We start from the raw sequence: 13,675 nt of genomic DNA, 5'->3' as shown, positions 1-13,675 counted from the left end.
CGCAATGATCGCTACTTTGAATTGTGAGGCTAACATGATAGCCTAGAGTGCCCACATGCCACTATTCACTACTATGGCGCTATAGCGTGCTATTACCAACCAATTTGTACATTAGAGTGAATTTTGATAATGTCAAATCTTATTGCTGATACATATTACACTGTATTGAAAGTTTAAAAGCGGTTAGTTAAGAACATATGCAATGATCAATGATTACTGTGATAGATTAATTAAAAAGATAAGGAGAAAAAAATAATGTAATGAATATTATAGAATCTAAGGGGAGTCATTTTAAGAGATCAAGGAGATATAGTCATTGATTGGATTTTTTGTTTGTTTGAAAGGAACCATTGATTGGAAAATTCGTTGGTTTTTTTTCTTTTTTGAAAATTTTGAAATTTGGAAAATTCGTTGGTATAAACAACTCTATAATTTATTACATATACATATGACTCTTGCTTGTTAAATCTATGGTACACCCCTCACTTTGAAGTTAAGTTCTAGGACAAAACATGTAAATGCACGAGGGAATAGTCAATTTATTCCTTAAAAAGGTAAAATTCAAACAATGAAAACTATGATATAGCTAATTGAAAAGAATCTATTAAATTAGTCACTGATTTGTATTCAGTTGATAAAAAGAATACCTAAATATTTGTAAGAATTAAATTGAACAAAATACTCGTCTATCATGGATTCATTTTGTAATTTCTATAAAGTGGTTGACCTCTTTTATTTTAAGAATGAAAATAACGTTTTACTTGAAAATGGATAGTTTATAAATATGGAACACTTGTGCACGGAAGAGAAACAAAGCAACTTGTCATTCTTTCACATATTGAGATCCTCCGTCTACAAATGACTCGCGTGGGACTACATGAAAATATCACTCAAGAAATAGAGGATCAAAATGGTTTTCCTTCTAGACCCTGATCATGCAATAGCCTAATTCAGCAATGGCAGTTAACATTTCAGTAACAATGCAACATGCCATTGAAAAACTATTTTCTACAAGGGTTAAGTCTATAAAATCCTGATACACCAACTTTTTTACATAGCCCTATACATGTTACCTTTCTTATATATTGCAAAGTCACACTCAAGGCAATTTAGCACTTCAACCACAGAATCTTCATCGGATCCATTGAAGTGCTCCAAAACATCAATCAAAGTAGCCTGAAAACCAATGAAAAACCACAACTTGTTACAATGATAATCATAAAACAAAGCATATATACAACATATATCAGAATGCTTTCTATAGAAACATAATTAAGTTCTCACTAACCCCTTCATCAAGGTTCTTCAGCCACTCTACAACAGAACTCTCTGTAGCCTTCAATTTAACTGACTTCACTTCCTCTGCTACTTTTTGTCGTTTGGCTGTGAATTCCCCCTCACAGGCTAATGGAAGCTTCTGTACTGTGGAACCATTGACAGGTCCAGAAAGTACAACTTCATCAATTTCAAGGTCAAAATTTTCCTTCAAACTTTTGCCAGTGATGTCAGCTTCAAGAGGCCTTTCCTTGTAGCATGTTTCTAAATGAGGCTCTGACAAATTTGCTGCATTATTTACAGCTTCACCATTTGATGCATTATTTGCAGCTTCACCATCTTTCCCAGACTGGGGACCTCCACAGCTTCGCATTGTCAAATAAGCCTTAATGTGCTGATAAGTTATCTGCATCACAGATATGTATTCAATGCCAAGGTCATCGAAGTGATTAGCACTGAGCAGTTTATCAGCCAGAAGCTACATAATCATATGATGCTTAAACTCCTTTTTTCAGTTAACTACTTAAGCTCCATTTTTTTCCTGGAAAATTACCTTCCAATGTTATCAGCATTTTTGGACACTAACATTTCAGCTGTTAATGAGTAATAAGAGCTATGTAAAAAGGTAAAAATAGCATTTTAATTCAAAAATATTCTGAAAAATGGGGACCCTAATGTAGCCACTAATTACAAATTCTTTCTAAAGCTCCTAAGCTGTTGCTAACCATCTCTATTGATTATCCCCTCTGAAGGGTCAATGGATAATATATAATATATTAAGTATGAGACAATGATCTGAAGAACAAAAGGACTAGATATGTACAAATCATTGTTGTTTTAAGATCAATCTACTCATATGCTTCTAGATAATATTTTTCCTTGTTCACTATCTCCTGTTTCATGAAGCAAAACTCAAACATTGGACCATGTATATGCATCAATGATCAAGAGATGTACTCGAATCAAATAGGACAGAGATTTAAACTCACATCTTCTGGCAATTCATTCTTTATAGGCTTCAGCTTATCTTCAGATCCAACCTTTAAAATAGCGCCCTGAATTTCTGACATGATCTCTTGTGTCAATCCTATCATCTCACAGAATCTAGTCCAATCAAAAGGCAATCCTTCTTGGGCAGCTTCCAGCAGATATTCAGCAACGGTTTGTTCTTTTATAGGAGCTGATCTACCTGGAAAGTTCTGAGATAACAAAGAGGGGAGGGGAAAGGATGAAGTTATAGTGAAACATCTGAAGCAAAAATCTTTATCAGGAGCAAGCATGACATACAGCAATCTTCTCAATAGAAAGACCATCCTCATGCCACATTTTCCATGCTTCAAACTTTGCCGGTGTCAATTTTCTTGATCTGTTGATATTTACTGGAGATACTTTACGTACTTCATTTGTTTGCATACTTGCTTCGCCATCCAATGATAGGTTTAATCCTTGTGACAGTTTCTGAATAACTCCAAGAAAATGATCTCCATATCTGGTTAGCAGGTGCTGTAAAAAATAATTCAGAGTTTAGCATTTCAAATGACAGAAAACAAGAGTTTTTTTGGCTTCAGTTATCTTTAAGATATATTTCCAAGTCAAATCTGTTTCACAGTGCAGAGTGCTGAGATGTTCTTAGTGATCATTAGAATGTCAACTCTTGTCAAGAGATTGCTTATCTGAGGTCTAACTCATATTCATACTGCACTCTAATATAACTTGTTCCCTTTTTGTGAAATCTAGATACCAAATCATAATATTGCAATGAACCCTTGCAATTTGAAAATTTCCCCATTCTGTAATTGCTGGTAAGAAATACAGTTAGAAACAATAGGACTTCGATGCAGGGACATGACTTTCACGGGAGAAAAGCAAAATAAAATTTATACTAAGACTTAACCAGCAATGGTTTTAGACATTCATGGAACTCTAATATATGACATTACTTAATTATGATTGACCTTCAACAAATTCTATTCATCCAATATGTGAAGTGAATTAGAAAATAAGTCATATTGATAGTTCACAAATGAAGTCTAACCATATTTCAATTTTGAAACAGAACCCAGAACCAAATAACCTTCAAATAAGGTCTTTAATTTGAATTGATCAGACTACTAATTTTTTTTTTAAAGATAGTAAAATGCACCAGGGAAAGGGAGTCTATAAAATATTAGATTTTGTTAAATGAAAATTAAAAAGAAAATAAGTTAAAACATACATCAGCATTGAAAATGGAATAAATCAAGAACTTTAAGCTAAAAAAACAAAAGTAAATCAACTAAGAACTCAAATAACATAATGCTAATCAAATTATGAAACTAATAACAGATTTATATGTTTACTTAAAGTCATTTTGATGAGTTTCCTGATTTCTGGAGTTAAGCTCAACAACATTGTTTTCTGATTAACCGTCATGAACCAGTAGGGCTGGTTCAATTTGCAGAAATCTTCAGAAAACTGAAGAGATACCTGATTCACACCATCAATGTTTGCTAGCCTTGCTTTTGTAGATGGTCTTGTCAAAGCAATTTTCTTGATCGTTTGATCACCACATAGAGCATAACTACAAAGAAGGTATAATAGTTTTTATGAAGAAAATAAAGATCAAATAAACTGTAAGTAAGAACTGATAGTCTTGAACGTGTTGTTCTAAAATAACAAAACCTACGGAGCAGTTCCAACACTTCTTGCAAGCTTTAATCTTTCTTCTAAAAGCATTTGGAGGAGCTGACCCTCAGCCTGAACAGAGAAGTACAACACAGATTTAGAATTGACAGATACCAATGTATTTGTGAAACAAAGACATAAAGTTGTTTCTTAAAAACAAAATAAATTGAAAACAAGAAGACTGTTGTCTACCTTACATCTATACGTAATTGTCTATCACTTATCCAAGAAGCTCCATTGAGGAGAAAATGAGAAAGAAAAGGAATTGAATAAACACTGCACCACCTCATTACCAACCTCTGAAAAACCACCTGATTCTGAAGTAGCTAAAATTTTGAAATCTTCTGTGCTTCCATTTTCCTCCTCTCCAAGCATTTCAGTAGTCAATGACAAAATTAAAGGAGGTTGATAGTCTGGTCTACACGAGGCCAAAAATTCCTCTCCTTTTGAACTGACACTGGTTCATGAGAGAACAAATTTTATGTTCGGTTTTGAAACATAATAAAATACTAAGAAAATGAAGGCAGATAATCGATGGGTTATGACATTTGAAAAATAATAATATAGTACATATACTTCAAATAATTGCTGTAACCTATCCAATCACTAGATGAATCTACCTTATAGCCCTGTATATGTCAATGAAAGTCTCCTTCAAATAACCTGTAGAACATTACGAGACAATCATATTTGCATCTAGCAGTTTTCTTGTAATTGAATTTATTGTATAGAATAAAAAAATGATTATATTTTGCGTAAATCGTGAAGTATGTCATACATAAAATCTACTGCAGCAAGAATAGAGTTAATGTACCAAATAAAGAACAAGAAATTCATGAAGAATTGATTGCATTTGGAACCAAAAGAAAATGCCAATTTTTCTTTTCAAACTTCTGTTTCTTAGTATAGATTACATGTTGATACTTGTTACTGCTACTAAGTCAAAACTCTGCTTGGCAATAGCAAGGGAACCAATTCCGTCAATGGGTTCAATGAAAATGAAGGGGGGAAAGAAGAAAATGAAGAGGCCTTTCGCCTTTCCTCTATGTAAAAAGTTCACTGAGGTTATAACTAAGAGAAGCACCGACAGCTCTCCACATTGAAGTGTCTGGGGTTTGGAAATGGTCCGACATCAGACACCTTTTTGCAAAGTCGAAATTAATAAAAAATGTCTAACATACTCCTTAGAAAAGGCTTGGACATTGCTAACATACTAAAGAGGCATTTAAAAATTAAACCCATAAAGTACCTTTTCAAATTTGAACCTCGTGAGTGCAAAGTTTTAATCTAGTCATTAGAGTCTAAACTCATATGAATCATGCTCCAGCATTTGAAAAGAAACTATAAAGAATAGTGAACAAGGAAAGAAAGCTATAACTATAGAATCAAATTGGAAGTGGGAAACATGATTTCATTATTTGAAGTTTGAACCTAACAAAGTCATTTCTAGCATGCATAATGCTATTGTCAACAAATTCAAAACTACCATCTAATTCAAACTTTCAAGCAAAGACAGGTTAATTAGACAGAGCAATAGTAAATGAAAATGCTCAGCATAGTTCAAACTAACCTCGAAGCAAGAACATTAATTGACAGAACTGTTCGACCATAAGTTATGATTGTAAGAGGGTAAAATACAAATTATTTCCCCCTAAAATACCTTGGCAAATCAATTGATGTCCAAGTGCTTTCCACCAATTTGCTGGGTAAGTTTTCCCAAGTCCATGAAGTGGAAGCTTGTCATACTGAGCATCAATAATTTTCTTGGCCTACAAGCCACAACCAAATACAACTATCAGAGTTAGAAGGTCATGATAAAATTTAAAGGCAACAATCAAGTATGAAGTGTGAACAAATACCTAAAAAAAAAGACCCAAATAATACTTGTAATTTTGCAGTACTTTAAGTAGAAGGAATCCTTAAAACAATGCAGTAACCTGAGGCAGAAAAAAGTGGCCGAATTGCTATAAAAAAGTTCTATTTGTTTTGGTGTTTAAGGATTTGAATATGCTCATCTACCATGCTACATATGAATCAGTAAGCACTATGGCTTCAATAATCCTTGCTACATAATACAGATAACAGGAAATATATGGATCTATAGTTTTTTACACACAAATTCATGTCATATCAAGCTAAGAGTGTCTTTTTCTCTATAGGAATAATTGTAACCTTCATAATTTTACCTTGTTTTCATGTGATTTTAAGCTAAGAGCATCTTTTTGTTAACTGGAATAATTGTAATTTTCATTATATTCTAATATTTTCCAGATCCTTTTCAAAATTAAGTCATGCCATTACTTTTAAGCACTTTATATTGACATGTTACCATATGAATTTAATTCACTTCGTGATAGTTGATAGTTCATAGTTTTGGAAAATCATCTTCCTGTACAAACTGAAATAAAACTTCCATCAGTGGGTGGAAGGCACATTTCCACGGTCCTTTATCTCTCCTTTCTTTCTTCTGAGTGTGAAGTTTACGATTGTCAATCATTGTGTACATACCGTGCATGAGCATATAAACAGTTACAAAGTGATACTCTAACAGGCATCAAAATGACTTCTGCAGCTTCATTATTTAAATATCACACCCAGCTTTGACTTCTATCTAGAAGCTCAATCCATTTTCATTAACACTAAATGATGCAGAACTAGATGAAAATGGATAAATATAAGCATATTCCCTGAATAAAATAAACCACAACTATCATGTAAGTTGAAAAAAGTAAAGAGCTAATAGGAATAAAGTAACCCAAAGAAGATAGAACAATAAGAAATTAAGAATGTTCTTGTTGCAAAGATGAGAAAGAGACAATAAGCAAATACAATTATATTTGCGAAAAAAAACCAGATGATAGTCACACTAATAAATAAAATGGACAGTGAATGATGAAAAGAACAAGAAACAATGCAACCGGATAAGAAATCAGAAATTGAACTAATTACTTTTAAATGATACTAAAACATTTCCTAATTCTAATTTTGAACAGCTTACTCGAGAACCACGCAGAATGTCAATGGGGATATTAAGGCCCCAATTGCCCTTGCATGAATGAATGCAAGCCATTAGAAGAAATACTTCTCTCGACAGGTCACGCTCCTTCTTTGCGACTAAGCAGTTATCACAGTTTCCTACAGGGAAAGATATGAAAGAAACTGAAACTTCTAAAATGAAATATATTAGGAAAGCATTTTCCCCAGGTGAGTTATTACAGGTTTTGACAATCCAACAAGTTACCTGATATATATTTAATTAGTCCCTTAGAGGGTTCTTGGTTGACTTTAATTGGTGACATAAATGCTCTATATTTAGGGAGATTGATGGAAGCAAATACAAACATTTCCCTAATTCTATTAAGTCAATGAAATAACAATGGCAGGTTATTAAAAAAACTTGAGTTCTTATTTTACAAAAGTAGAATTGTATTAAAGGATCTAAGTGAAAGGCAAACCACATCTATCAGCCGGAAAATTTTCCCCAAAGTATTCAAGAAGGAACTTTCTTCTGCAAGTTGGCAGCACACAATAGTGTTCCGCAGCCCGCAATGACTCCATAATAGCTCTTCTTTGGATTTCCTGGTACATTGGAGGCCCACATATATTATTAGTAACAGAATAGGGAAAACTTGTACGGGGAAACATTCATGTAGTTAGCAACTTCAATGCTCACTAAACCATAAATCACAAACCAAGCCTTTACTGGTAAATACAAATATACATACTGATTTTATATCTCCACAATAGAATTCGCCTTTTGCAAAGTCACCTCTTGTGTAGTAAAGCCAACAAACAGAAGGTATACCATCTCTACCACATCGTCCACTTTCCTGGTAGTAGGATTCTATACTCTTAGGGCAGCCATAGTGAATCACTTTTCTTATGTTAGGTTTATCTATGCCCATGCCAAAAGCAATTGTAGCCACCATGATTTGCACTTCATCTCTAACAAATAATCTGATGAAATTTGCAATACAGTTCAGTTAGGCTTAAAAATCATTAAGCATCTTCAGCATTACACACACACCCAGGGAGAGAGAGAGAGAGAGAGAGAAGATGAGATGAGATGAGAGGAAGTAATATGCTACACATTTACAATACACACTCCACGATCAGAGGCAAAAATTCATTTCATATTCTAAAAAAATATGAGAGTTAGTTACCTGTGAGATTCCTCTCGAGATTTTCCATTCATTTGTCCATGGTACATTCCAGCCTTAATACCTGCTTCCGTAAGTGACTTGGATATCTATAAAAAATATCAATAAGAAATTAAAAGAAAAGAAAAGGATGAAGTCAACTCATTGTCACAGAACTCAGACAATGAAAAATACAAACAATAGTTCCAGAGGTCAGACAGAACAGGGATAAATTGCAGAAAATATAGACAGGAGCAATTGAACAAAACAAAGTGTGTATTGATATTAATATATTGTGAAAGTTCAGGAACAAATTTACTCGGCGGATGTTTCAGTTCAACAATGACTTTTTCTTTTCCATATCTAAAGTAAACACGGAACAAAGTTCCTTGGTCTTTTTCCTTTATTTTATTTATATTGTATCTAACAAGGACGAAAGGGAGCCAGAGTGCAATGGATGGAGATTCTGCTGTGTTACTATGAGGTCATAAGTTTGAGTCAAAGAATTAAGCTCTTAAAAGATGCTAAGTAAAGCTGCCAGCAAAAGACCCTCAATGGACTCGATCCTTCTCTTAACCCTAGCACTAGGTTCCCCTTTTCATATTTAACAAAGCATTCAATATTAGTAGGATTTTGCACATTTTTTGTTATCAAAATGTATTGAATCTTCTCATATTTGTCTTGGATGATAAAAAATATACCATATTAATGTGGTATAGTTTTAATGTGCCTAAAACCAAGACCTCTTGAGCTTCATCATAGTTCATTGATAGGTAATCACGGTTAGTGGCTAGTTAGGGTTAATAGATAGTTAATTGGGGGTGGGAGTTAATTAGAGAGAGAGAGTCTATAAATAAGTGAGTTAGAGAGACTATTGGGTATCTCTGTATTCACTTTAGAATTAGGGTTTAGAGAGCGTTGGGTCTCTCTGGTTCTAGGGAGGGTGTTTGGGATCCCTTTCCTTGTATCTTTCCCCCAGTTCCTATTTGGGAATTAGGGTTTTACCATTGAATAATATCAGATTTGGCTGAGTTCTATCATTCATTAAATGTGCATTGAGTCTCATGACAATCTTCCATGGTCCTTTTACTGAAAGTAGAACTCCATACAAGAACAAGAAATTAGTGCTCAAGTGGACAGTAGTATACGACATCATGTCTAACACATTACCTGCTCTACATCCTTGATTGTTGTGCAGTAAATTATAGTTGAAGTACCACTATCAACTTCTTTTGAAATTTCTCGCACAAGCTCATCAATAAAAGATTGTCCACGGCTAAATGGCTTTACACCATAGAAAAGATTTGCGCGATCAAATGAACCAACTAAAACATAAGGATTATTCATCTTCAGAGATTTGATGATGTCAAATCGAACCCTGCCAGCACAGCACAGAAAGGAACACAAATACAATGTTTATCTAACTTTACTAAATAAAGTTAAAATACAATATTAATGAAAAATCACGAAATGCAACAATTAACATGAAGAAAAACATAAGTTCATTGAAAATATTTTGGAAAGTAGAACAATGAATAAATTCTGATCCATTCTCGTAGCCATTCTCAGAATAGTGTTTAACGCAAATAACTAAAATCCTTTCCTCTAATGAGAAGATGTTGTAAGAGATGAAGAAAAATAAAGCTACTACTGTATGCTCTAGAGGCAAATTGTTCACTGGTCTTATTAGTATACATTGTATCATGAGTTATTTGAATGATTGTCTTATTTATTTAAATAAAAACAATGAAGTTTTTAGAGGTATATTGATGCCACAAGCATTTCTCAGAGCGGCAATGGTGTACATGGTTCTCCAATCTGAGTCCACTATTACTCTCTACATAAGGAGGTGTATCAATGCCATCAAATGTCACGTGTAACAAGCTGATTATAAAATTGGTTATGTGACAAATATGTAGATGGTATGATGACTACATTGAGTTTACCTACATAATAGAATCATCTTAAAGTTATATTTCCAACAATATTCAAGAGAAAGGAGGCGCAAAATACGTATTAGAATCACTATAAAAAACAGCAATGATATGCTTCACTAAGAGCCACGGGAAAAGATGCTTACTTTTCAGTAGCAGTGGCAGTTAGACCAACAAAAGGAACTTCTACCAAAACACTGCGTAATTTGTCTAAGTTCTTGTACTCCACCCTAAAATCATGCCCCCATTCTGATATGCAATGTGCTTCATCAACAGCAAAAAGACTAATGCCTGCCTTTAGCAAATTGGACCAAAAACTGCATAAATAAGATGAAAACAGTAGATCACAATTAGACAAGGCATAGTTTGGACTAGTATTAATGATCTAATTATGAAAAGCTACACCCAACTGGAAATTAGTATTTAGTTGTTAATCATGAACATATACGAGCATTACCATCTCAACCTTAAGAGAACAATGCCACACCAGAAGCATTGGATTCATGATTGAATTCAATTGTCATTGTGTCATTATAGAATACACACATGTACATGCATGGCAACAAGGGGATAGCCAAAAATAGAAACAGGAAATATTGAAGGGATGCTCATGCAAGATAAACCTCCTGCTCAAACAATTTCAGGTCGAACAACTAATAAACTACAAGAATTATGAACTCTCCAGCCCCTACAAAACATTTCTTGATAAAGTAATGATAAATACTTCAGTTTTATCTGACTAGGATTATGAAGTAAGTCAAGTAACCTATATCCTGTTTTAGAACAGAATACAAGTTCCCTGGCCACTAAAAGTACAAAAACTAGTTTGAGAGGTTGTGCATTAAATATTTTTAACTATGACATATGAGACTCGTCATACAAATCTGGTCTATTTTCTACGAAGTCATATGGCTAAAATGTTTATCCTGAGGTAAGGGGTATATGAAAGGAAAAATGCTTGAAGCTCTTCCTCTTATATAATATATTGAAGAGATAATTAATTTACTAACAAAGTGTGATACTCATATCAGTTCTAAAGTCATCCAATAACACTTTGATCTATTAATGTGTTATTCAATGGATACTTATGCACTCAAAATAAGGTTGGAAACTTCACAAATGACGATTATGCATAGGTTTATTCTCATACCTGGTTGAAATTGTGCATGCCTTCTCAGGAGTCATGAAAAGAATGTCAAATTGACCATGCTCAGCTTTAGTCTGAACAGTGAAATCCTTCTGAGCACTTCCAAGATACTCAGCTTTGATACCCCGCTCCTTCAAAGCCATTACCTGTTTCCCCATTTCTACCACATTATGTAAGGTATATAAAGGCATTGAAACCACATTTAATTTAGGAAAAAAAATATGCATTCATCCGAAAGGATGGATTCATTCACCTGGTCTTGCATCAATGATATGAGAGGGCTTACAACAATCCCAGTCTTTTTAACAACCAATGGAGGTACCTGATAGCTGTTCATAAAATTAAAAGACATATAGTTTAACTTTACAGTCTCAACTCTCCAATTTAGGCAATTAGTTTCAAAGGGAGGCAAAAACAAAGAGAGTGATAATGCTCCTTACCACAAGGACTTCCCACTGCCAGTGGCCATGACCACCACACAATCCCTTTTCTCAATAATTTTCTCAATAATGTCTTTCTGGTAAGGCCGAAAATCCGAAAAGCCAAAGTAGTTCTGAATCCAAATGCAAGAATATCAGTACTCAAAAATCATTAACACACAAATAGTCCAAATTGATAACACATCATTGGCAACTACTGATGAAGCAGGCAAACCCTCATTTCCATACCCCATCTTTTTTTTTCTAAAAAAAATTAACAAAAACAAAACTTTTTTCCATCCCCACTGACTAAATCAAAAACTGAAAAATGGGTATCCGAGTTTTCTTACAACAAATAAGAGGAAATGGTGGAACTGAAGTTAACACAATAATCAACCATCTTCATCATTTGTGAAGGGAACAAAAAAATCAAGAATGAAGTTGAGAGGTTAGAGGAGATTGATTATGCTTACCTTGAGAACAGAGGACATGGCGTCCATGGTGGTGGGTAGAGGAGGAAGAGAAGTGCAAGGGCATCAACGTTGGAAGCTGCAAGTGATGATATGGTTGTCGGAGTTCACTGACATTCCCGCCATTTCAACCAGGAACACATACAGTCATGGGCCTGAGCCCACACCACAAATTTCACCTGGGCTGGCCCCACTTTTTTTTTACTTTACCAAATGAACAATATATTTTTCTGGGGAAAAAAGAGAGAATGTGTTTGTTTTATTATGATAATAATTTTTAATAACTATTTTCTTTTTGTAATGACTCAGTAAGGTTTTAGGAAATAATGAATTTTTTCAAAGATTAATTTGTACATCAGTTACTTTTGAAGACCAAAAGAACAAAATTAACATCTTCATATCTGTTATGAATAAAGAGTAAGCAAGATAGGAGAAGAGAGGAACAAGAGATAGAGAAATAGTGTGATAGAGATGCTCTGCTAGGTGCAGACTCCCTTGTATTTATACTATTAGGTTTAGAGTGTTGAACAAGTATACATGTGGGCCTGGCCCACGAACTCCTAACTCTGATGGGCATCCAAATATTCATAACACTCCCCCTTGGATGACCATCCCTTAAGAATGTGCCTTATTAAAACCTTACTAGGAAAAACCCAGTGTGGGATAAAAACCTAGTGAAGGAAAAAGAGTACATCATTCTATAGTTCGTCTTTGTACATTGCCTCATTAAAAACCCTACCATGAAAAACCCAATGGGAAAAAACATGGTTAAGGAAAAAAGAGTACAATGCATTTTAATTGAAATCTTTAAGCCGACGAACTCCCACATTCTGCACAAGCTTTTCAAATGTTGTAGTTGGAAGAGTCTTCGTAAATAAGTCTGTCAAATTATCACTTGAACGAATTTGTTGGATGTCTATGTCACCATTATTTTGTAGATCATGAGTGAAGAAAAGCTCCGGTGATATTTGCTTTGTCCATCTCCCATGATGTATCCTTCTTTTGATTGAGTAGTGCATGTAGTATTATCTTCATATATAGTTGTTGGCGGCATCTTTCAAGAGGACAAATCACCAATATCAAGTACGCATTGAATCACGAATCTCAGCCAAACGTATTCTCGTCTTGCCTCATGTAATGCTAATATTCTTGCAAGGTTAGCTGAGGTGGCTATCATAGTTTCTTTCACAGATCTCCATGAAATGGTTGTTCCTCCACATGTAAACAAGTAACCTGTTTGAGATATTTAGACAAATATCCAGCATCTGCATAACCAATTAGATTAAGCTTGGACATAAAGGGAAAAAATAAACTCATATCTAATGTGCCTTTAAGATAACGAAACACTTGTTTTCCATTCCAATGTCTTTGTGTAGGTGAAGAACTATATCTTGCTAATAAGTTAATAGCAAATGATATATCAAGTCGAGTATGACTAGCAAGATACAATAATGCTTTGATAGCACTAAGATATGGTACTTCAGGATCAAGTAATTCTTCATTCTTTTCTCAAGGTCTAAAATGATCTTTATTTACATTTAATGACCTTAAAATCAATAGAGTACACAGTGGACATGATTTGCCCATATAGAATCCTTTTAGTACCTTTGCAATATAAGTCCTTTGG

General features: G+C 34.1%; 1 protein-coding gene across 1 annotated transcript; it reads right to left on the bottom strand.

The window, feature by feature from the left end:
• Positions 1-802: 802 nt before the first annotated feature.
• LOC130726198 (uncharacterized) lies at positions 803-12,230 on the bottom strand. The gene is made up of 19 exons (XM_057577427.1): positions 12,052-12,230; positions 11,600-11,712; positions 11,413-11,488; positions 11,163-11,305; positions 10,159-10,329; positions 9,249-9,456; positions 8,103-8,188; positions 7,665-7,896; positions 7,395-7,518; positions 6,938-7,074; positions 5,600-5,708; positions 4,560-4,602; positions 4,237-4,396; positions 3,941-4,011; positions 3,742-3,835; positions 2,563-2,778; positions 2,265-2,474; positions 1,289-1,681; positions 803-1,176 (listed from the first exon to the last, which is right to left on the bottom strand). Exons 1-19 carry the CDS (start codon positions 12,076-12,078, stop codon positions 1,051-1,053), a joined length of 2,739 nt encoding a protein of 912 aa, XP_057433410.1. The 5' UTR covers positions 12,079-12,230; the 3' UTR covers positions 803-1,050.
• Positions 12,231-13,675: the final 1,445 nt, after the last annotated feature.

The sequence above is a fragment of the Lotus japonicus genome, chromosome 6, assembly GCF_012489685.1.
Source record: "Lotus japonicus ecotype B-129 chromosome 6, LjGifu_v1.2".
Lineage (NCBI taxonomy): Eukaryota > Viridiplantae > Streptophyta > Magnoliopsida > Fabales > Fabaceae > Lotus > Lotus japonicus.
The sequence above is the reverse complement of the archived record's forward strand: the minus strand, read 5'-3'. Positions and strand labels throughout refer to the sequence as shown.